Consider the following 23,182-nt stretch of genomic DNA (forward strand, 5'->3'; position numbering starts at 1 on the left):
TAATAAAAATCAAAGTCTGTCTGTCTGTCTGTCCCAAATAGACTTCCAAACGCCTGAACCGTTTGACCCCAAATTTGGCACACAGATACATTGGGTGCCCGGGAAGGTTTTAGCGAAGGTCCCGTCCCCGCCAGATGTACAGGAGGGGAAGGGGAGGGGAAAGAGAGGCGCCCCATAGAGATGAATGGGAAAATCTCCTCACTGCAAACACAGGTGATATAATTAGCTGCAGCAGACACGGCAGTTGGAGCCTTAGCAACCAATAGGATTACTGCTTTCATTTTCACAGGGAGCAATAGTTGCTAGGGAAGCTGCCTCACAACATCCACAGTAATAACTGGTAGGCCCCCTACTCCATCTATACAGTACATGTATATACAGGACCCCCTACTCCATCTATACAGTACATGTATATACAGGACCCCCTACTCCATCTATACAGTACATGTATATACAGGACCCCCTACTCCATCTATACAGTACATGTATATACAGAACCCCCTACTCCATCTATACAGTATATGTATATACAGGACCCCCTACTCCATCTATACAGTACATGTATATACAGGACCCCCTACTCCATCTATACAGTACATGTATATACAGGACCCCCTACTCCATCTATACAGTACATGTATATACAGGACCCCCTACTCCATCTATACAGTACATGTATATACAGGACCCCCTACTCTATCTATACAGTACATGTATATACAGGACCCCCTACTCTATCCATACAGTACATGTATATACAGGACCCCCTACTTCATCTATACAGTACATGTATATACAGGACCCCCTACTCCATCTATACAGTACATGTATATACAGGACCCCCTACTTCATCTATACAGTACATGTATATACAGGGCACTACAGGTATACCAAACTGTGACTGGATAACACTGGATAACACCACCACACCAGACCTGACCAATACCGCCATACTGTGCTGGATAAACACTGTCATACCAGACCTGACCAATACCGCCATACTGTGCTGGATAACACTGTCATACCAGACCTGACCAATACCGCCATACTGTGACTGGATAACACTGCCATACTAGACCTGACCAATACCGCCAAACTGTGACTGGGTAACATCACCACACCAGACCTGACCAATACCGCCATACTGTGACTGGATAACACCATCATATCAGACCTGACCAATACCGCCATACTGCGACTGGATAACACCGCTATACCAGACCTGACCAATACTGCCACACTGTGACTGGATAACACTGTCATACCACACCTGACCAATACCGGCATACTGCGACTGGATAACACCGCTATACCAGACCTGACCAATACCGCCACACTGTGACTGGATAACACTGTCATACCACACCTGACCAATACCGGCATACTGTGACTGGATAACACCGCTATACCAGACCTGACCAATACTACCATACTGTGACTGGGTAACACTGTCATAACACACCTGACCAATACTACCATACTGTGACTGGATAACATCACCATACCACACCTGACCAATACCGCCATACTGTGACTGGATAACACTGCCATACCAGACCTGACCAATACCGCCATACTATGACTGGATAACACTGCCATACCAGACCTGACCAATACTGCCATACTGTGACTGGATAACACTGCCATACCACACCTTACCAATACCGCCATACTGTGACTGGATAACACCACTATACCAGACCTGACCAATACCGCCACACTGTGACTGGAGAACACCGCCACACCAGACCTGACCAATACCGCCATACTGTGACTGGATAACACCGCCATACCAGACAGGACCAATACCGACACACTGTGACTGGATAACACCGCCATACCAGACCTGACCAATACCGCCATACCCCCCTCGAAAAGACACCAGATTTTCTGGCATGTCTGAACGGGAGGGTACTGCCCCTCTGCAAGGTGCTACCCTACGCACGAGACCATGGGTGCCTAATGGCAAATATGACCCTGCAGGTATACAGGACACTACAGGTATACAGGACCCCAAAACTATACACTACAGGTGCACGGGACCTCCACCAACTATATACTACAGGTATACAGGACCCCAAACTTTACATACAGGTATACAGGACCCCAAAACTATACACTACAGGTATACAGGACCTCCACCAACTATATAATTCAGGTATACAGGACCTCCACCAACTATATAATACAGGTATACAGGACCTCAAACTATACACTACAGGTATATAGGACCCCAAACTATACACTACAGGTATACAGGACCTACACCAACTCTATACTACAGGTATACAGCACCTTCACCAACTCTATACTACAGGTATACAGGACCCCAAAGCTATATACTACAGGTATACAGGAACTCCACCAACTATATACTACAGGTATATAGGACCCCAAACTATACACTACAGGTATACAGGACCTCCACCAACTCTATACTACAGTTATACAGGACCCTCAAACTATGCACTACAGGTATACAGGACCCCCGAACTATATACTACATGTATACAAGACCTCCACCAATTATACACTACAGGTATCCAGGACCCTCAAACTATAAACTACAGGTATACAAGACCTCCACCAACTATACATTACAGGTATACAGCACCAACTATATACTACAGGTATACAGGACCCCCGAACTATACAGTACAGGTATACAGGACCTTCACCAACTGTACACTGCAGGTATACAGGACCTCCCTCAACTATACACTACAGGTATACAGCCCCCCCAACTACACACTACAGGTATACAGGACCCCCCCAACTATACACTATAGGTATATAGCCCCCCCAACTATGAACTACAGATATGCGAGACCCCTAAAAACTATACATTGTGGGTATACAGAACCCCTCCAACTATGCACTACAGGTATACACTAATTCCACTGATTAACTCAGATGAAACAATACCTTAAGCTTGGCCTCCTGGGCACCTTAGAACAAATCTAATTAACACACTGACACTTTATACCCGGGCAGCGCCGGGTACATTTTCTAGTATATATATATATATATATATATATATATATATATATATATACTGTATATATATATATATATATATATATATATATATATATATTATATATATATATATATATATATATATATATATATATATATATATATATACATATATATATACTGTATATTGCTGATGTGAAGGGGTTAAACACATTTGTTGTTGGACCAGAAGACCTGTCCTTCCACACAACTATCTTTCCACACACCTATCCTACCACTCTCTATACAGGTCCGCTGCTATCGCTATCGGGAATAACAACCAACAGTCACCTTGCAACCCTTTTTTTTCCCCCTCCCGCTGGTCAGCCATTTTCTAGTACATCATCTCCTCCAGAAAACACAATCATCGGCTGATCGTTTTCTCTATTCCACCGAGCGATAATCGGCCGAATCGGGCCGATTCGGCCGATTATCGCTCCGTGGAATGGGCCCCTAATTCTGCTACAGCCAACCTCGTTAGCCTGTAGCAGGAAGATGTGAATGTTGTTACCTGTTAGCACAACAATGCTAAAACAATTTTGTTCCACAGACCCTTCTCTGGCAGGAAGGTGTTAATTATTGTAATTTCAGACAAATGGGTTGTGTAGGCCAAATGCCATCAGTGACACAAACATTAACCCCATATTGTTTATACAATAACGGCATAACACATGAAACAGAAGATGACAACAGAAAACAGATATTGGAGAAAATAAAAAATGAAAGAAAAACATGAGAACGGTAGTCTCTTTCTCACACCTCCCCTCTTTATGATGTGCTACGGGAATTGATTACAAGTCGGTTTCCACGCACATCGCCGCTAGTGGTTCTCCTTGCCGGGACAACCCATTGGCATTGCCATGGTTACTGCCCTTCCGGAGCTGAATAGAGAAGTCATATTGTTGCAGGGCTAGGCTCCATCTGAGCAGTTTTCCATTGTCACCCCATCCCCTGTTTAACCCTTAGACGACCCAGGGCGTATAGTTACGCCATGGAAGTCTGTCCCCAGACGACCTAGGGTGTAACTGTACGCCCTGGGTGTTTCTCCCGCTATGAAGCGTGCTCCGGAGCGGAGCGCCCTTCATAGCAGGTGGGGGCCGGCTGCAATCAGCAGCCGGGACCTCACAGGCAATGACACGCTGCAGCGATCGCGCTGCCGCGTGTCATTAACTCCTTAAACGCCGCGATCGCGGCGCGACCGCGGCGTTTAAGTGTAAGTGACAGGGGGAGTCCCCTGTCACTTACCGATCGGGACCCCCGCAGTGTGACTGCGGGGGTCCCGATCGTTGAAACGGACTGCCGGAGGTCTCTCACCTGCCTCCGTGCGGTCCGATCGGCGATCTGCTACACTGAGCCTGCACAGGCAGGCTCAATGAGCAGATCGCCGATATCACTGATCAATGCTATGCCTATGGCATAGCATTCATCAGTGTAGAAATCAAACTAATGTATGTACAAGTCCCCCAAAGGGACTTCAAATGTGTAAAAAAAAAAAAGTTAAAAACACTAACACACAACCCCAAAACCCCTCCCCCAATAAAAGTTGAAATCACCCCCCTTTCCCATTATATAAATAAAACATATAAAAATAAATAAACAAATAAACATATAATATACCGTAGCGTGCGTAATTGTCCGATCTATTAAAATATAACAAGGGTCATTGCGAACGGTAAACGGCGTACACGAAAAGAGGGAAAAAAGTGCGCGGATTACCGATTTTATGTTACATTATATATAAAAAAAATTTAATAAAAAGTGATCAAAACGTCCGATCGTCACAAATATGGTATTAATAAAAACTAGAGATCATGGCGGAAAAAATGACACCCCATACAGCCCGTAGGTGAAAAAATAAAACCGTTAGAAGCATCACAATAGGCCCATTTTATTTATAATTAATTGCCAAAAAAAAGGATTTCATTTAAAAAAAATATATAACATTAGAGAATCTGCGTAAACCTGCATATGGTTGTGTTCGGGCTGACCTATAGAATAATAGTATCATGTCGCTGTTACCATATAGTGCATTACGTAGACACAGGAACCCCCAAACGTTACCATATTGCATTCTTTTTTGCGATTTCACCAATTTATATCTTCATAAATAATATATTTGGGATTCCATCATACATGTTATGGTAAAATGAATGACGCCATTGCAAAGTACAACTATTCCTGTAACAAATAAGCCCTTACATGGCTTGTAGATAAAAAACTGAAAGTGCTAGAGCTCTTAGAAGGGGAGGAGGGAAAAACGGAAACACTAAGATCAAAATTTGCGCGGTCCACTGGGTCATTTTGGGCCTGGTCCTCAAAGGGTTAACCAACTTAAGGGTTTATGGCCTGTGATCACAGTAAAATTCCGTCCATAGAGATATGGTTGTAGTTTCCATACGATTGCAAGGCACTCCTTTTCCACCGTCACGTATGCGACCTCTCTGGGCAGCAGTTTGCGTCTTAGGTAAACAACAGGATGTTCTTCTCCTTTCTGATTCACCTGGCTGAGGACCGCTCCCAGGCTATAGGTGCTAGCGTCCGTTTGAATCACAAATCGACGAGTAAAGTCAGGGGCTTTTAGCACAGGGGAGCTGGCTAGTGCAGCCTTGAGGGCCACAAAGGCATCCTTACATTCCTGGGCCCAATTTACCACTTGGGGAAGCCTCTTCCTGGTTTGATCAGTGAGAGGTTTAGCCAGGGTGCTGTAGTTTGGCACAAATTTTCGGTAATATCCTGCGGTCCCCAAGAAGGCCATAGCTTCTTGGTTTTGGGGGTAGGCCAAGCAACAATGGCCTCCACCTTTTCAATTTGTGGCTGGAGGGTACCCCCTCCCACTCGATGCCCCAGGTATTGTGCCTCAGCCATGGCGAATTGACATTTCCCAGGGTTGATAGTAAGACCTGCACCTTTTATTCGATGGAGCACTTGTGACAGGTGGCATAGGTGCTCCTCCCACGATGAGCTGAACACAGCTATATCATCTAAGTAGGCCACAGCAAACTCATCTAGTCTAGTAGTTAATTCACCAGTTGCTGGAAAGTTGCCGATGCGTTCCTCATGCCAAAGGGCATGACAAGGAATTCATATAATTCAAAGGGGGTGACAAATGCTGACTTTTCTTGGGCTTCCTTGGTCAAGGGGATCTGCCAATATCCCCTACTGAGATCCATAATCGAGAGGAAGCGGGCAGCAGCTAATCGGTCCAGTAGTTTATCCATCCTTGGCATGGGGTTAGCATCCGAGACAGTTACTGCATTTAGCTTCCTGTAGTCCACACAGAATCGGGTCGTCTGGTCCCGCATGGGAACGAGGACTACGAGGGAGGCCCAGGCACTGTTGGACCTTTGGATTACTTTCAGCTATAGCATTTCCTCTATTTTGCGTTGTACAGTATGTCTGCCTTCACATCCAAGGAGACGCGGTAAGCAGGCTGTCAGATGGGTGGTTGGTTGCCGGTGTCCACACCATGAGCGGCCAAGGATGTTCTCCCTGGCTTGCCAGTAAAAACACTGAGGTAGGACGTGAGCACCTCATACAGCTGGGACTGTTGAGCGTTTGATAGTTCGGGATTAAATTGGGCGCCCTCCATGGAGCCGGTATCCTGGGCTAGTACGTCAAGCAAGGGATCCTCTTCCCTTCCATTAGAAGACTACACACGGGTAAGGCATGAATCTCTCGGTCATGATGAGCATTCAGCATGTTGACATGCACCACTTTTCGTCTCTTTCCTCCCTCATCCAGGGCTATCACATAGTTCACATCATTGAGGCATTCACAAATAGTGAAGGGCCCTTCCCAAGCTGCCTGGAGCTTGTTTTGGTTTCAGCATCCACACCTTTTGCCCAACTTCATATTGTCGCCGTCAAGTTCTGCATCTTTTCTCACAATTTCAGTACATACTCCAGCACAGAAACTTCAGGGGTGATCAGCTTTCCTTCCCAGGATTCTTTTATCAAGTCCAAGGGGCCTCTCACCCTCCTCCCATACACCAGCTCAAAGGGGGAGAAGCCTGTTGAGGCTTGAGGCACCTCTTAGTAGGCAAACAGCAAATGGGGTAGGTATTGTTCCACATCTTTGCCCTGTGAATCCACCAGCATTTTCAACATCTGTTTCAGGGTCCCATTGAAGTGTTCACATAAGCCGTTGGTTTGCAGATGGTATGGGGTGGCCACAATATGTTGGACCTGCATCTTTTGGCGCAGGCACTGCATAAGGTCTGACATGAACTGAGTGCCTTGGTCCGTGAGCATTTCCTTTGGGGAGCCCACTCGAGAGAATATTACGAGAAGTGCGTCTGCAACCTTTTCTGCCCGGATAGATGATGGTGCAGTGGCTTCAGGGTATCTTGTAGCATAATCCACCACAGTCAGGATAAACTGCTTCCCGGAATTACTGGGTACGGCTAGAGGTCCAGTTATATCCACGGCAACTCGCTGGAAGGGTTCATCACTCACTGGCAATGGAGCAAGGGGAGCCCTTGTGTTATCCCCTGATTTTCCCACCTTTTGACAAGTCTGACAGGAGCTATATCCGTGCCCATGTTGGGCCAATAAAAGTTATGAGCCAGCCTGGCCTTTGTTTTGTGAATTCCCAGATGTCCTGCTAGCGGTATCTCATGAGCAACTCTTAGCAATTGTCCTCTGAATGGTTGGGGTATGACCAACTGACGCTCCCCCAGCCAGGTTGGTTGTGGCTCCACTGGGAGGGTTTCTCGGTACAGTAGACCCTTGTCCCAGTATACTCGTGCTCCCGAAGACTCTGGAGGTGGGTTGTCAGCCAGACTTCTTAGTTTCTCCAAACTGGCATCACACTGTAAGGCTTTCTGGAAATCCTGGCTGCCAGTCTCCAAAGTGGAGTTAGGCAGTGAGCTGGAAGATGCTGGCTCCTCGGGGTCTGGGGAGCCCTCAAGCTGGACCCTTGGGGCGGGCGCAGCCTTAGCGCTCTGGCTACGGGTCACAGCGGCCACCGAAGAACTGCTGTTCAGTATGTCCTCACGAGGTTCCACCGATCCACAGGCTCTTCTATCAGGATCAATCTCCGTTAATACAGGTGAGTCTTTGCCAGCTCTGGTTGTCACATACTGGGAGAGAGTAGCCATCGATGACTGTGGAGCAACAGGGCTCCCCTCCTGACAGGGCAGTTACGGTGGAAGTGTCCCAATTGGTTGCAATTAAAACATTGGTGGTCCTAAAATGCTGGCCTGGCAAGAGGGGCAGGCCCCCCTGATGGTCGGCTGATAGATGGACGGTTACTTACATAATTATTGGAATTTCAGACAAATGGGTTGTGTAGGCCAAATGCCATCAGTGACACAAACATTAACCCCATATTGTTTATACAATAACGGCATAACACATGAAACAGAAGATGACAACAGAAAACAGATATTGGAGAAAATAAAAAATGAAAGAAAAACATGTGCTTAAAAAAAAAAACTCTATACAACCCTATAGCTACTGATAAGTGTATTATATACACTTATCAGTCGCTAGGGGGCAGTAGTAGGCAAAAGCCGGAAAAAAAAGAAGATAGACAATGGCAATGGCAAATACCCCGAAACAGCTGTCTGTGGATGGATACCTTGCTTGGGTGGTTTCCTTGAATGGATACATTCCTTGGCTTGGTTGTTCCTTCCTGGAGGAAGGTCTGGCTAGTTCTCTGACGTCGAGACATGTGATGGTGTTTCTGCAGTGTTCTTTTGCATAAAACATAGATGACGGGCTGATGGAAAAAGCTGAAGATAGATGACGGGAAGAAGAGGATGCCGTGGGACTCGGAAGACAGCGATCTCAACGCCTGGATTAGATGAATATGGCTACCTAGCTGAGGTGTTCAGAGCAGGTATTTAACTTTTTTGGGGGATAATTATCACCGTGATTGGCCGGCTGGGCCCAGCAATCGTGACGTGGCACCGTGGATACCATTACTTTTAACAGTAATGGCGGTTGGTGCTGTCTCGCACAGCACCGACCGCCATTGATTTCCGGGTCATCCATGACCCGGAAAGCTGAAGACTACTAAGCTGTTTGACTACCCCCCATGCCGACAAGCTATGATTGCCTGCTATTATTTATAGCAGCCATCATTACCCTATTGCTGTGTGTTTACACACAGTGATCTGGTAAACCGCGGGCGTAAATGTACGCCTGTTTGCGTTAAGACCCAGGCTGCGGGGGCGTACATTTATGCCTGCAGTCGTTAAGGGGTTAATTGTTGTATTTTCAAAATGCTGAGGAATGCAGGTATATAGCGCTGTAGCGTCACAGGATGTATACTCATGGTGTACAGTACATGAATTGTTTTGTATATATATTTGTATGGATGTAGTGTAACTTATACCATGACTAAGGAGCCACTCACCGATACATGTTGGCGTTTGCACATTGACTCACATATTATGTTTTATAACAAGAATGGAATAAAGTCATCTGTTTGTACTATGTTTGGAGCCAGAGGTTCTCCTTTCTAATCATCTACTAGTGACCATATTCCGTCCATATCCCAATCGTATTCTGTTTCTCTGCAGGACATAAGATATTGCAGCGTTATACCTCCGATATGTGGCAGAAACTGCTGTAAATGGCCCCAACATTATCTCCTATAAATGACACCATGTAAGACATTAGATTGTTCCTCCTCATCCCTCTGTGTGATTCCTGTATTTCTTGTCTCTACAGCCGGAGATCACTTTATAGACCGACACAGAGAAGAGCTGATTGGCCGAATAAAGATTGTACATCAAGTGGTATCTGATCTGTACAGTCATAAACTGCTGACTAAAGAACAGCGGGATTATATAATAGATACACCAGCGTCTGAGGACAGGATGAGACGTCTGTATGATGTTATCAGATACTTGGATGATGATGAGAAGGAGAAGGTGTATGACGCTTTGTATAAGTACAATCCCAGGGTCATCGATTTCCTGATAAAGCCGAGAGATTCATCACCATTAGATAAAAGTAAGTGTTGGGCTGTGGTCACACACTGTCTTTTTTGTTAAAATAACACCTGTTCTCATTCTTCAGTGATTCCCATTGAAGTCAATGGAAACAACGTCCGTCTGTTCGCACAATGTATAGAATAACAGCCGCTGTTTGCAATGTTCATGACATTAATTTGCAGCCATCAATCATTCTTCATTGTTCACACAATGATTTATTTTCTGGCCGTCATGTAAACTGTCAGAGTTTCCACAACCCTTTTAGACAGTTCTGTGACCCCCCCTCCCCTCCTCCTCCTCATGTGTTGTAACGCTGGAAGTGCTGCAGAGATGGCATGGGGAGATGGCACTTTGTAAGTCAACTGTAGCTGCTGCTAGTCTGAAGAACCTGCAGAAGTGCTCACATTTGCCGCCTCGCTGGCTTTCGTGTGACGTCAGCATGCGCTGATACTCCACACACTTTATGTTGGTCAGAGTTTGAGAGCATTAATGGAGTACCAGCTCCAAAACCCCCGTGTGCCTCCCACTCAGCTTCCGCAGTTCCATACCCCTGAGTGGCTATAGATGTCTGAGATATGCGAGTTGTTACACATCTGTAAGGAGACAATACAGAGGGAGAGCTGCTATGACACTATTGTAATCTTGTGCAATACCTGGGCTGGCAACATGCAAAGTTTCTAAGGGAGTGCAAGCACTAATAACCTGAAGATGACATCAATAGAAACCGCAAACAAACTGAAAAACAATGAACTGAACCTCAAAAACAACTCATGATATACTATAAAGCGTTATTAAATGGAATGCAGGGACAAACTATTAAAAATCGCTAACACACAAAGCACCCCACTGACCATGATGCAGTCTAGTGTGACCTGAACCCCTCCCCCCCCCAACAAAGGAATATATGGGGTCCCAAATGACAGCCAGAAAACAACACACTACACAATATAACCAGATGAAAATAAATGTGTCTAAATATACAAGATAGAACCACAAACCGATGAACATAATGAAACTAAGAACAGGGAATGAAATAGAAACAATAAGGCTGTCACATGGAGAGAGGGTCTGGACAGAACACCTCTGACCCTCACTGTGTGGTCAGGGAATCTATCCTCGATACAAGAGAGAACACATTGCATACGGAGGAGGCCGGGATGGGAGCAGGTGTAACGGAGCCGTACACTCAGAGCGCATTCGTGTCAGCTTCTCAGTGCCAATAGCGGGAAGAGGAGAAGTGTGGTGACCCAGTACGGGCCCCTAAGTCTTATTGCACCCTAGTAAGGTGACTCCCTCAGGTTCAAGTGGGATGAGGTATCCACTGTAGTTAGTGTTTTTCCCACTAGATGTCACTGCTGTGTTGGTCTGTTGTTTGTGATGCACAGCTGAAGGAGACTATGGGTTAACTATTGTGTGTCACATGTTGACCTTCACCCAGGGGCGTAGCTAAAGGCTGATGGGCCCTGGTGCAAAATGTTAGCTTGGGGCCCCCCCATCTCACCCGATCAGGCAAAGTCCTATTTAACGTTATATCCAATACTCTAATGTGCCACCATGTTCTAATGCACTGTCACTGCCTCCACCTCATGTACTGCACTACTGCCCCCTATAATTAATGGACTGTACTGTGTCATTGTCTAATCATTGTATTCCAATCTTTGACTCTCCAGCTGAAAAACTACAACTCTCATCATGAACTGCCAGTTGGAAACGATGGGGGTTGTAGTGCTGCAACCTGAAGAGCCACATGCTGCAAAACTACAACTCCCATAATAAACTGTCAGCAGGGCACGATGAAGTTTGAACTTCTGCAACCTGGAGAAGTCACAGTACAGATAATGTAGTAGTCACCTGCAGTGCTATGTAACACCACAGATAACGCAGTGATATCTCTGAGTACAGATAATGTAGTAGTCACCTGCAGTCCTATGTTTTTTGGCTGGCTATTCTGTCAGGACAGGGAGGTACAGATACAACAAGACAGTGGGCCCTAGGTCTTAAGCCACCCACTGTCCCTGCCTACTTGCCTCGTTCGGCCCTAGGCGGCCGTGGACAACCACGTTGACGTAAATATGTGCACACGGAACAAGACGGACAAACCACACAAAAGAATAGTCAAACAGGCAAACGGATAGTCAGATAGTCAGGCAGCAGGTCAGGTAACAAGTCGAGCAAAACAGAGGGGTTAGGAGCGTGGATTGCAGGAGTAGACAGAGGATGTCCTGCTTAAAGTTATTCATCATCTCATTGTAGACTCAGACTATAATGGTTGGATTACTAAAGTGATTACGACCTTAGGTGCTCTATACGACAATCTGCAGTTGAAACCCTTTACTGACCTAGTTGCTAATTATGGTATCTCTAACAGGGATTTCTATACATTTTTGCACCTACTGCATTGCCTACAAAGACTTAACTTCCCTGTGGCAAGGGAAACCAGGGAATTAAAAAAAAAAAAAAAACGCAATCCTGGTGTTTTCTTTTCTTTTTTTTCCGTTTAAATGCTTCACTGTGCAGGAACAATAATGTTATATTTTAAGATATACCTTTTTTTTTTTATTTATAATGGGCATGGAGGAATTTAAAACTTTTATTGGGGGGGGGGGTTAGAAGGGGCTTTTATTACTCTATTTAATTACACTTTTTTAACACTTTTATTCAATGTTTAACATGCAATCGTTAGATTGCATATACTGATCTATGTTATGCCATAGCATAGCATAGATCAGTGTTATCGACGATCTGTGCATAGAGTCTGCCTGAGAGTAACTCTATACACAGAACGCTGATCAGTCAGGACGGAGGTAAGTGGCTTACCCCCGTTCATCAATACAAGCGATCAGGACCCCTGCAGCATGGCTTGGCTCTTGTCCAGTTACTGACTTCCTCAAATGCAGCGATTGCTATAGATCACAGCAGGATAGTAGCCGGCGCTGCCTGGGTAAAGTGTCAGTGTTCCAAGAGTGCTCAGGAGGCCAATCTATACCCTTGGTTTTTTTTTTTTTGTTTAAGGGGAAATGTCCAGGAGCCCTATATACCCCTATATACCTGACAGTTCTGCACTGTTTATGTAAATTGTAGCTTATGCACATTAGAAATAAACTAAAAACTTTAAACATCCTAAATACCTAATAGCCAAACTGTAATGTCATGTGATCAGACTGTATACAGAGCCTGGTTATATACAACATTGTCAGTGATGTATACAGCCTGGTTATATACAACATTGGCAGAGTTATATACAGCCTGGTTATCAACAAAAATTGGCAGTGTTATATACATAGCCTGGTTATATACAACATTGGCAGTGTTATATAGAGCCAAGTTATATACAACATTGGCAGCGTTATATACAGTACAGCCTGGTTATAAACAACATTGGCTGTGTTATATACAGAGCCCAGTTTTATACAACACTGGCAGTGTTATATACAGCCTGGGTATGTACAACATTGGAAGTGTTATTGCCAGGTTCATAGACATAAAGATTTTTACCTGATACAACTCTGGAGCAGCAACAAACAATTGTCCATGCGGAAAACATACCGAATCTAGATTTATGATGCCACCTACAGTGATCAGGCTTGGGCCCTGTTTATTGCCATTGCAAATGATGCTTAACAGGAAACTGCAATCGTCTAAAATGTATTGTTTCATCTGGTTGGTGGAGGTGCTGTATACCTGTTGTGTATAGTTTTGGGGTCCTGTACACCTGTAGTGTATAGTTTTGGAGGTCCTGTACACCTGTAGTGTATAGTTTTGGGGTCCTGTATACCTGTAGTATATAGTTGGTGGAGGTCCTGTATAGCTGTAGTGTATAGTTTTTGGGGTCCTGTACACCTGTAGTGTTTAGTTTTATGGTTCTGTATACCTGTAGTGTATAGTTTTATGGTCCTGTATACCTGTAGTATATAGTTTCGGAATTCTGTAAACCTGTAGTCTATAGGGGACAGACAGACTTTCATTTTTATGATATAGATTATATATATATATATATATATATATATATATATATATATATCCTGTATATTGCTGACGTGAAGGGGTTAATATCCTTTCTAAACTCTACTTTCATCTGTAGGTGCACAAGTGAGTACAACACTGTTTACTGTTACTTAACATTTCTTTATCTTTGTTGGAGCCGAATGTTTCTCCTTTTGTAAAACCTGAAAATTTCTTAACAAAAAAGAAACAAAGCTGAATTTAAAAATAAAATAAAATTGTGCTGTACCAACAGTTCTGTGACAACAATAATGTAATCCTTTAGGGTATAAACCCACACACCGTATATGCAGCGTATTTACTGCTGCGATACGCAGCAAACTCGCAGCAAAATCGCAGCAGATTAGATCTAAATAACTGAACACAGCATCAAATCTGTACCAACAAATCTGCTGCGTATTTGTTGCATATCTGCTGCATATACGGTGTGTGGGTTTATACCCTTAATATGTTTTCATTCAAATATGTTTAACCCCTTCAGGACTGGACTAATTTTTGTTTTTGCTCTTTTGTTTTCTCCTCCTCGTGTTTAAAAGGCCATAGCACTTGCATTTTTTTTCATCTACAGACCCACATGAGCCCTTATTTTTTTGCGCCACTAATTTTACTTTGCAATGGCAGGCTTAATTTTGGCATAAAGTATGCTAAAAAACTGAAAAAAAAAAATTAAATGTGTGATGAAATTGATAAAAAACCCAAAACATATTTTTGGGGAGTATTTGTATTTACACCGTTTGCCCTTGGGTAAAACTGACTTATTATGCATGTTCCTCAAGTTGTTACGATTACAATGATATGTAACTTGTATAACTTTTAGGCGACTTTTTGATCGCTTTGTATTACAATTTTTCTGGATTTAATGCGACCAAAAATGAGCAATTTTGCACTATGGAATTGTTTTGCGCTTACACCGTTTACCGTGCAAGATCAGAAATGAAATAAATTAATAGTTCGGGCGATTACGCACGCGGCGATAACATACATGTTTGTTTATTAATTCATTTATTTTTATTTATAAAATGGGAAAAGGGGGGTGATTCAAGCTTTTATTAGGGTAGGGGATTTTTTTTTTTTTTTTTTTATTAGTAAAACAATTTTTTTTTTTTTTAAACACTACAAGTCCCCCTGGGGGTTAGGGTTATTCTCCCTGGGGGTTAGGGTTATTTCCCCTGGGGGACTTCTAGTATTACTATCCTGATCTCTCATTCATATCTATGCAGTATAGTAATTCTGCATAGATCAATGAGATAGGCATTCTATTGCTTTCAGCTGCTGCAGAGTGCCGAACCTGGATCAGCGCCATTACGGCGCAGACCCCACCTGGTAATAATGATCCCCCCCACTAGACACCAGGGAAGTGGCAAAGGTGCATTTTAAATGCAGCTGCCAACTTTGACAGCTGCATTTAAAAGGCTAATTAGCGGGCACAGCGATCGAACCGTGCCCTCTGATTGCCGCAGTCCCGGCTGGAGACAGCACCCGGGATCGCGGCGGTTTAGAGCTGGGTCACCGTGTGACCCCTCTCTGAACGCTCCCTCTCGCATGAGGACATACAGTTACGCCCTCATGAAGGAAGGGGTTAATTGCTGTATTTTCAAAATGCTGAGGAATGCAGGTATATAGCGCTGTAACGTCACAGGATGTATACTCATGGTGTACAGTACATGAATTGTTTCGTATATATATTTGTATGGATGTAGTGTAACTTATACCATGACTAAGGAGCCACTCACCGATACATGTTGGCGTTTGCACATTGATTCACATATTATGTTTTATAACAAGAATGGGATAAAGTCATCTGTTTGTACTATGTTTGGAGCCAGAGGTTCTCCTTTGTAATCATCTACTAGTGACCATATTCCGTCCATATCCCAATTGTATTCTGATTCTGTGCAGGACATAAGATATTGCAGCGTTATACCTCCGACATGTGACAGAAACTGCTGTAAATGGCCCCAACATTATCTGCAATAAATGACACCATAAAACATTAGATTGTTCCTCCTCATCCCTCTGTGTGATTCTTGTATTTCTTGTCTCTACAGCCGGAGATCACTTTATAGACCGACACAGAGAAGAGCTGATTGGCCGAATAAAGATTGTACGTCCAGTTATATCTGATCTGTACAGTAATAAGCTGCTGACAAGAGAAGAGCGGGAATATATAGTAGATACACCTGCGTCTGATAACATGATGAGACGTCTGTATGATATTATCAGATACTTGGACGATGATGGGAAGAGGAAGGTTTATGACGCTTTGTATAAGTACAATCCCAGGGTCATCGATTTCCTGATAAACCTGAGAGATTCATCACCATTAGATAAAAGTAAGTGTTGGGCTATGTTCACACACTGTCTTTTTTTGTTAAAATCATGCGTGTTGTTCTCATTCTTCAGTGATTCCTATTGAAATCAATGGAAACAACATCCATCTGTTCACACAATGTATAGAATAAAAGCCGCTGTTTGCAATGTTCATGACGTTTATTTGCGTTATTTTTAGTTGTCTACACAATGATTCATTTTCTGTCCGTCCGTTTCTGTCAGAGTTTCCACAACCTGCTTGTGCGTGCACTTTTCTTAGTCAACTGTAGCCGCTGCTAGCCTGAAGAAACTGCAGCAGCGCTTACATTTGCCAGCTCACTGGCTTTTGTGCAACATCAGCATGCGCTAAACTCCACATGTTTTATATTGGATAGGGTTTGCGAGTAGTAGAGAGCGCTCCTGGAGTATTAGCTCCAAAACCCCCGTGTACCTCCCACTCAGCTTCCACAGTTCGCTACCCGTGACTGGCCATAGATGTCTGAGAGTCAATACAGAGGGTGAGCTGCGATATCAAAAATAACTCATGATATACTATAAAACTTTATTAAACGGAAAGCAGGGACAAACTATTTAAAAACTCCAAAATACACAAAACACCCCACTGACCATGTGACCATGTAATCAAATGTTACCTGACCTCCCCACCCCCCAACAAAGGAATATATGGGGTCCCACATGACAGCCAGAACAGAACACACTACACTATATAACTAGATGAAAATAAACCTGTCTGAATATACAAGATAGAACCACAAACCGATGAACATAATGAAACTAAGTACAGAAAATGAAATGAAATAGAAACAATAAGGTCGTCACATGGAAAGAGGGTCAGAACAGAAAGCCCCTGACCCTCTCTGTGTGGTCAAAAAGTATATCCTCACTATAAGAGAGAGCGCATGGCAACTAAGGAGGCCGGGATGGGAGAAGGCATAACAGAGCCTTAGGGCCCTATTCCACCGGACGATTATTGTTCAGATTATCGTTAAATCGTTCGAATCTAAACGATAATCGTTCGGTTGAAATGCAGTTAACGATTAACGACCGAACGAGAAATCGTTGATCGCTTTATAAGACCTGAACCTATTTTTATCGTTGCTCGTTCGCAAAACGTTCGCATTGAATAAGACATCGTTCGGTCGTTCCCATACATACGAACGCAATAGCGAATAAATAGCGAAGAAAAACCTATCGCAATTACGATCATAAGTAACGATTATCGCTCCATGGAAATGGCTGAACGTTTTCAGGTCTTTCGCAATAGCGGTCGTTTGAGATCGTTAATTGTTAACGATTATGCGAACGATAATCGTCCAGTGGAATAGGGCCCTTACACTCAGAGCACACACAGTGGCAATTGCGGGAAGAGGAGAAGGAGTCTGTAGGATATCCTGCAGAGGATAGCACTAAAGTTGATTCCATTCAATTTGTTCAGCGAGGATGGGGCGAAGAGGAGGCAGAGTCTGGTACACTGCATTCCTGACTTCCTGTTGGGCTGCTTTTCCCATGAATAACACGTTTCCAAGATTATGGAGATCAAAAAATACTGGATGTTCACCATCCTCAACCCCTGGTATAAGGATAACATATACTCTCTTAATCTGGTAGAGAAGAGGAGCAATTGGTTATACCAAAAGGAACAGCTTCATAATATGATGGAAAACTTCCCACCTCTCATGACTGGCAGCAGAGAGGAGAGTTACGGACAGAGTTTGGGAACATCCAGCAGGTCCACAGCCATCAGCAGAACACCCTTCAAGGTGTGGGGCACTTTTATGGTGCCCCCTCCCCAATCACTGTTACTTTTCCGATCCCTCTGCGTCCTACACTTATTGGGTGTCCAAGTAGGAGACCTGGCTGGAACTGTCCCTTTACGCCTAGGAGGTGCTGGCCTGCCCTGCCGCAAGTATTCTCTTAGAGAGTATTCAGCGCAGCCAGGGACATTATCACAGCTAAGTGCCACTGCCTGTAAACTGACAGTGCTGACAGTCTGATGTTTATCAAAATGAACATCCACTGGATTGATCCAGACTTTGCATCTGCAACTGTGGAAAGCAGTAAAACATTAAAGTGCCTTGTGTCTTCTAAAGCTCTGACAGACAATTACTATGCACCCCTATCAACCCAAAAAAGTGTATGAAGTGCATGGTTCAGCTCATTTCCTCCTCCTCAACCTCTGGCTTAATGGGCCATTAAAAAAAAAATTAAGGCGGGACAGCACAAGACTCAACCCAGTGGTCTGAATTTCAATTTTTGGAGAGTTCACCTAAAGGGACTCAAATTAAAATTTTTGAAGGCTGAATCCAGGGTTCTACGTTTTTTCTTTTTAAAACTGAACTATGCCAATCCAGGCGTATACACTGTATCCAGGGCAGTATTTACCACTAGGCACCTGTGGTCCGGTGCCTAGGGCAGCAGCTTTCAGGGGGGCAACACCAGGGAGCAGGGAGAAGGAATGGGGGATATGATGTTATTGGCCAGGTGTGGCTGTGTTTTCTAGTCACAGTATGGCGATATTGGTCAGGTATGGTGGTGTTATGCAGTCACAGTATGGCATCCCTTGTGATGGGTCCCTTGGGCTCCTGTCATGGTGGTCCTGAGTGGGGAGATGACCCACCTGGACAGTCGGTACCGCCACCCACAGAAAAGGGAAATTGACCCAAGGAGAATATAGCCGATAGCTATAGGTGCTGGTGTAGGTGCAATGATGACTCCATGACTCCCAGTAAAATAAATATAATGGCTTTACTAAACTCTTGTATCTCTTAGGATACAGGATATCTTGTAGATAACTGCTCTGGCGGAGAGATAATTGAAAGAAAAATACTTGAGAGAGATACTTGTGCCCGTGTTTCAACTATACTGTCGCTTAATCACCTTCTGCCCTGCAGTGTCATGGTACCCGTCCTACCAGGGTTACACAAGCCCCAGTCTTGGTTACCTGGGTGTAGCTAAGTGTCCAAAGTTATCTATTGTCACCAGTGCTACAAGATAGAGTACATAGACCTTTGTTACAGTTGCTTTTCTCTATCTGGGACACTTCCTCTGTCTTAGAATTCCACCCTAGAGAGGTTTATGGCGTGGGCTGGGATGATCCCCGACTTATCCTTCTTTTGGGGTTTAACACTGCATGGTGTAGATAGTGATACTGTCAGAAGTGAAAGTCGCGAGGACGGGTAATGTAAGTGCTGGCAGTGTGTGGGTTAAGGAGGCGGGTGATTTACACATTCACATCGGTTTTAAATATCCACTGCAAGTATGTATTCACATAGAAACTGACATGACCTTGGACTGCAACGGATCTTGCTGCTATTCGTTACATGTAAAGGCACCTACAAACTAAACTTTCTAAACCCATAGACAAAGGATTGAACTAGACTCTCCTGGCTCATACAGTTTGTAGCTCTCTGAGTGATCTAGTCCCCCTCCCCCCCCAAAAAAAAACCCCCCAAAAAAACCACAATGCGATTGCAGAGGGCCGATCCCTGCTTGTTACCGGGCTGGTGCTCTGTGCTGTAATGGCGCTGATCCCAGCTCAGCAATCCATTGCTCTGGAGCCCAGAGCGCTGCATCACTGATCCCATGGATCTATGCAGTAAATAAAAATAAATAAATAAACATATTTGGTATCACTGCGTGTGTAATTGAGGTTGTAGCATATCAACCAGGGATAGGAACAGATTCGAAAAACTGATTAGAAAGGCCAGCTCTGTCCTGAGGAGCCCCCTCAACCCAGTGCAGGTGGTGGGGGACAGAAGGATATTGTCAGTGGTGAGCTCCATGCTGGAGAATAACTCCCATCCCATGCACAAGACTGTGATAGCACTGTTAGGCCCTATTCCACCAACAGATCTGACAACAGATTATCTGCCAAAGATTTAAAGCCAAACCCAGGAGTGGATTTGAAAAGAGGAGAAATCCAGTCTTTCCTTTATGACCTGTTCTCTGATTATAGTCTGTTCCTGGGTTTGGCTTCAAATCTTTGTCAGATAATATGTCGTCAGATCTGTTGGTGGAATAGGGCTTTTAGTGACATTATTATTATTATTATTATTATTATTATTATTATTATTATTAGAGGATTTTCTTAGCTTACAACTATAGTTCAGTATATCATAGAAGAAACCTAGTAAATATATGCCAAAACATTGAAAAAATTTAGCCCATTAGGGAAGTGAGAATAGTGAGCATTTGCTACGTGGAATAGTGGAGTGTGGTGGGCGACCGACGATTTAACAAACCATACATTACCTCACCAGGCTGCAGGTCTTCTCCTGTGCTTCTTCTCCTCGGGTCCTTCGCGCAGCAGCAGCTTCGGAGAGGCCTGTCTGAACTGACAGACGGCTCAACCAATCACAGGCTGGGACCGCTGCGGGCAGTGATTGGCTGAGCAGTCTGTCAGCTCAGACAGGCTGCTCCGAAGCTGCTGCTGCACGCGGGACCCAAGGAGAAGAAGCGCAGGAGAAGACCTGCAGCCTGATGAGGTAATGTATGTTGTTTAGCAACAAGGGCTGCAAGCACATCGGTAAAGATGTCCCCGCAGCCCTTGCTAAACGATTATCAGGCCATGGAATAGGCCCAGTAAACGAGCGCTTATCTAGCAGATCGCGCTCGATTACATTGTTGATCAGCCCCCATCGGCCCATGGAATACCACCCTTACTTTGAGAAGACTAGGTCACAGTTTGTTCATCAGTGATCTCAGATAGATCTCTAGGAAGCATGTAGAGGCCCCAACGGGGGGGGGGGGGGGGGGTTTGGGGGTCAGGACAGGTGCTACATTTATAGGGAAGAGCATGAGTGATCATTTAAGGGTGCATTGCCCCTTTAAATCTGTGACAGCCAGATACTAAAAAATTGTTTCATTATTCCAATTTTGTTCTATTTTCTAACTGCTATTTTTTTTTTATTTAAATTTTTTTTTACATTGTTATCTGGGTTGTCCTCTACATTAGCAAAAAGTTGAATGTCCAAAAAAGAAATAGTATAAGGGTCAGTATGGATGGTAAAAGACAGGTTAAATGTATAATTGTTCAGAAATTCATGAAAACCCAATATGGCGTCCTTACCTCCCTGTCATATTAGGAGGAGGTCGTCTATATAGTGACCATTTATATAGCGGCCATACCACAAGATGGAATCACAGATTACAATCTACATATAGACAGAGCTCCTCCTAATAGGCCATGTACAAATTAACTAATGAAGTGCTGCAGAATCTTTTGGTGCTATACAAATAAATCAAATAAATAATATTATTATATTATTGTATTATGAAGGGGAAAATTTAGCCCCCATGGGACACCCAATTCTGTTGTAAGAAATGGACCTTAAAAAACATATATATTTAATAGCAGGCCATATTGGGTATATTTTATAAGGTACTGTATTTATTGGAATCATGATGGAGGACTACAGATGTAGCCAGGGTTAACATTATCCCACAACAATTGTATCAGGGAGCTTTGTTAAGTCAATAGTTGAGTTAAATGCATCATTGTGATCAAGTTGACACAGGCTACATCTGTATATATGTATGTGTATTGTTACATATCTGGAGTCCATGCAGACTTAATATCCCTTGTATGCCCAGATTCTCGCATGAGAATGGTTAACAATGGAGTCTGAGCCATACATGGTTCTTTAATACCATCATAGAGGACAGGAAGGGGAGGGGCAAAGAAGGAAAGGATGTCACTGGGAAAGTAGTTACCAGACCTGAAGGGGCTGCTACTGTAATGGAGACCTGGGTGTAAGAGATCGTGTTGTGGTAACTATGGTTGTATTTCATATTGTTGGAATTTTAATATCGCTAGGGGAGCTCAGAGCGGGGCCGCGGTACCCGGTGCCGATTGTAGCCCGGGACCGCGGCTATTAGCAGGCACGGTCCGATCGCCGTGCCCGCTAATTAAGTATTCAGATGCAGCTTTTAAAGTTGACAGAAGCATCTGAACACTTACTGCAGCCGTTCCCTGGTGTCTAGTGAGGTGGATCGCCTCCCCACAACACAATCGTGGAGGGGCGATTCCTGCTTCTGACCTGGGGCGGGGTCTGCGCCGTAATGGCGCTGATTCCGGCTCGGCACTCTATTGCTTTGGCTGCAGCAGCTGGAAGCAATCCAGTGCCTAGCTCATTGATTTATGCAGTATAACTATACAGCATAGATCTCAATGAGAGATCAGTGTGCTTATACTAGAAGTATCCCAGGGGGAATAACCCTAACCCCAGGGGGGAATAACCCTAACCCCAGGGGGGAATAACCCTAACCCCAGGGGGGAATAACCCTAACCCCAGGGGGGAATAACCCTAACCCCAGGGGGGAATAACCCTAACCCCAGGGGAAATAACCCTAACCCCAGGGGGGAATAACCCTAACCCCAGGGGGAATAACCCCAGGAGGGGAATAACCTTAACCCCAGGAGGAATAACCCTAACCCAAGGGGGGGAATAACCTTAACCCCAGGAGGAATAACCCTAACCCAAGGGGGGAATAACCCTAACCCCAGGGGGAATAACCCCAGGAGGGGAATAACCTTAACCCCAGGGGGAATAACCCTAACCCAAGGGGGGCTTCTAGTATAAGTATAAAAAAAAAAGTGTTATTAATAAAAAGCCCCCTCCCCTAATCCCCCCCTTTTCCCATGTTATAAATAAATAAATAAACATGTTTGCTATCGCCGCGTGCGTAATTGCCCGAACTATTAAACAATCACATTCCTGATCTCGTACGGTAAACGGCGTCAGCGCAAAAATATCCCAAAGTGCAAAATTGCGCATTTTTGGTCGCATCAAATCCAGAAAAATTGTAATAAAAAGCGATCAAAAAGTCGTATATGCGCAATCAAGGTACCGATAGAAAGATCACATCATGGCGCAAAAAATGACACCT

General features: G+C 44.2%; 1 protein-coding gene across 7 annotated transcripts in view; it reads left to right on the top strand.

Annotated features, from left to right (window-relative positions):
• The window catches only part of LOC138770571 (uncharacterized), a 277,918-nt gene that overhangs the window by 73,211 nt on the left and 181,525 nt on the right, over positions 1 to 23,182 (top strand). For all 7 annotated transcript variants that reach the window (XR_011359470.1, XR_011359472.1, XR_011359471.1 and 4 more), the window contains exons 6-7: positions 9,696 to 9,980; positions 16,012 to 16,296. Coding sequence is in view for 3 of the 7 variants with exons in the window: in XM_069949693.1 (XP_069805794.1) it covers positions 9,696 to 9,980; positions 16,012 to 16,296 (570 nt within the window). In the remaining 4 variants the exon portion in view is untranslated. The remainder of the gene's footprint in view (positions 1 to 9,695; positions 9,981 to 16,011; positions 16,297 to 23,182) is intronic.

This window comes from Dendropsophus ebraccatus, chromosome 1, assembly GCF_027789765.1.
Source record: "Dendropsophus ebraccatus isolate aDenEbr1 chromosome 1, aDenEbr1.pat, whole genome shotgun sequence".
NCBI classification, from domain to species: Eukaryota; Metazoa; Chordata; class Amphibia; order Anura; family Hylidae; genus Dendropsophus; species Dendropsophus ebraccatus.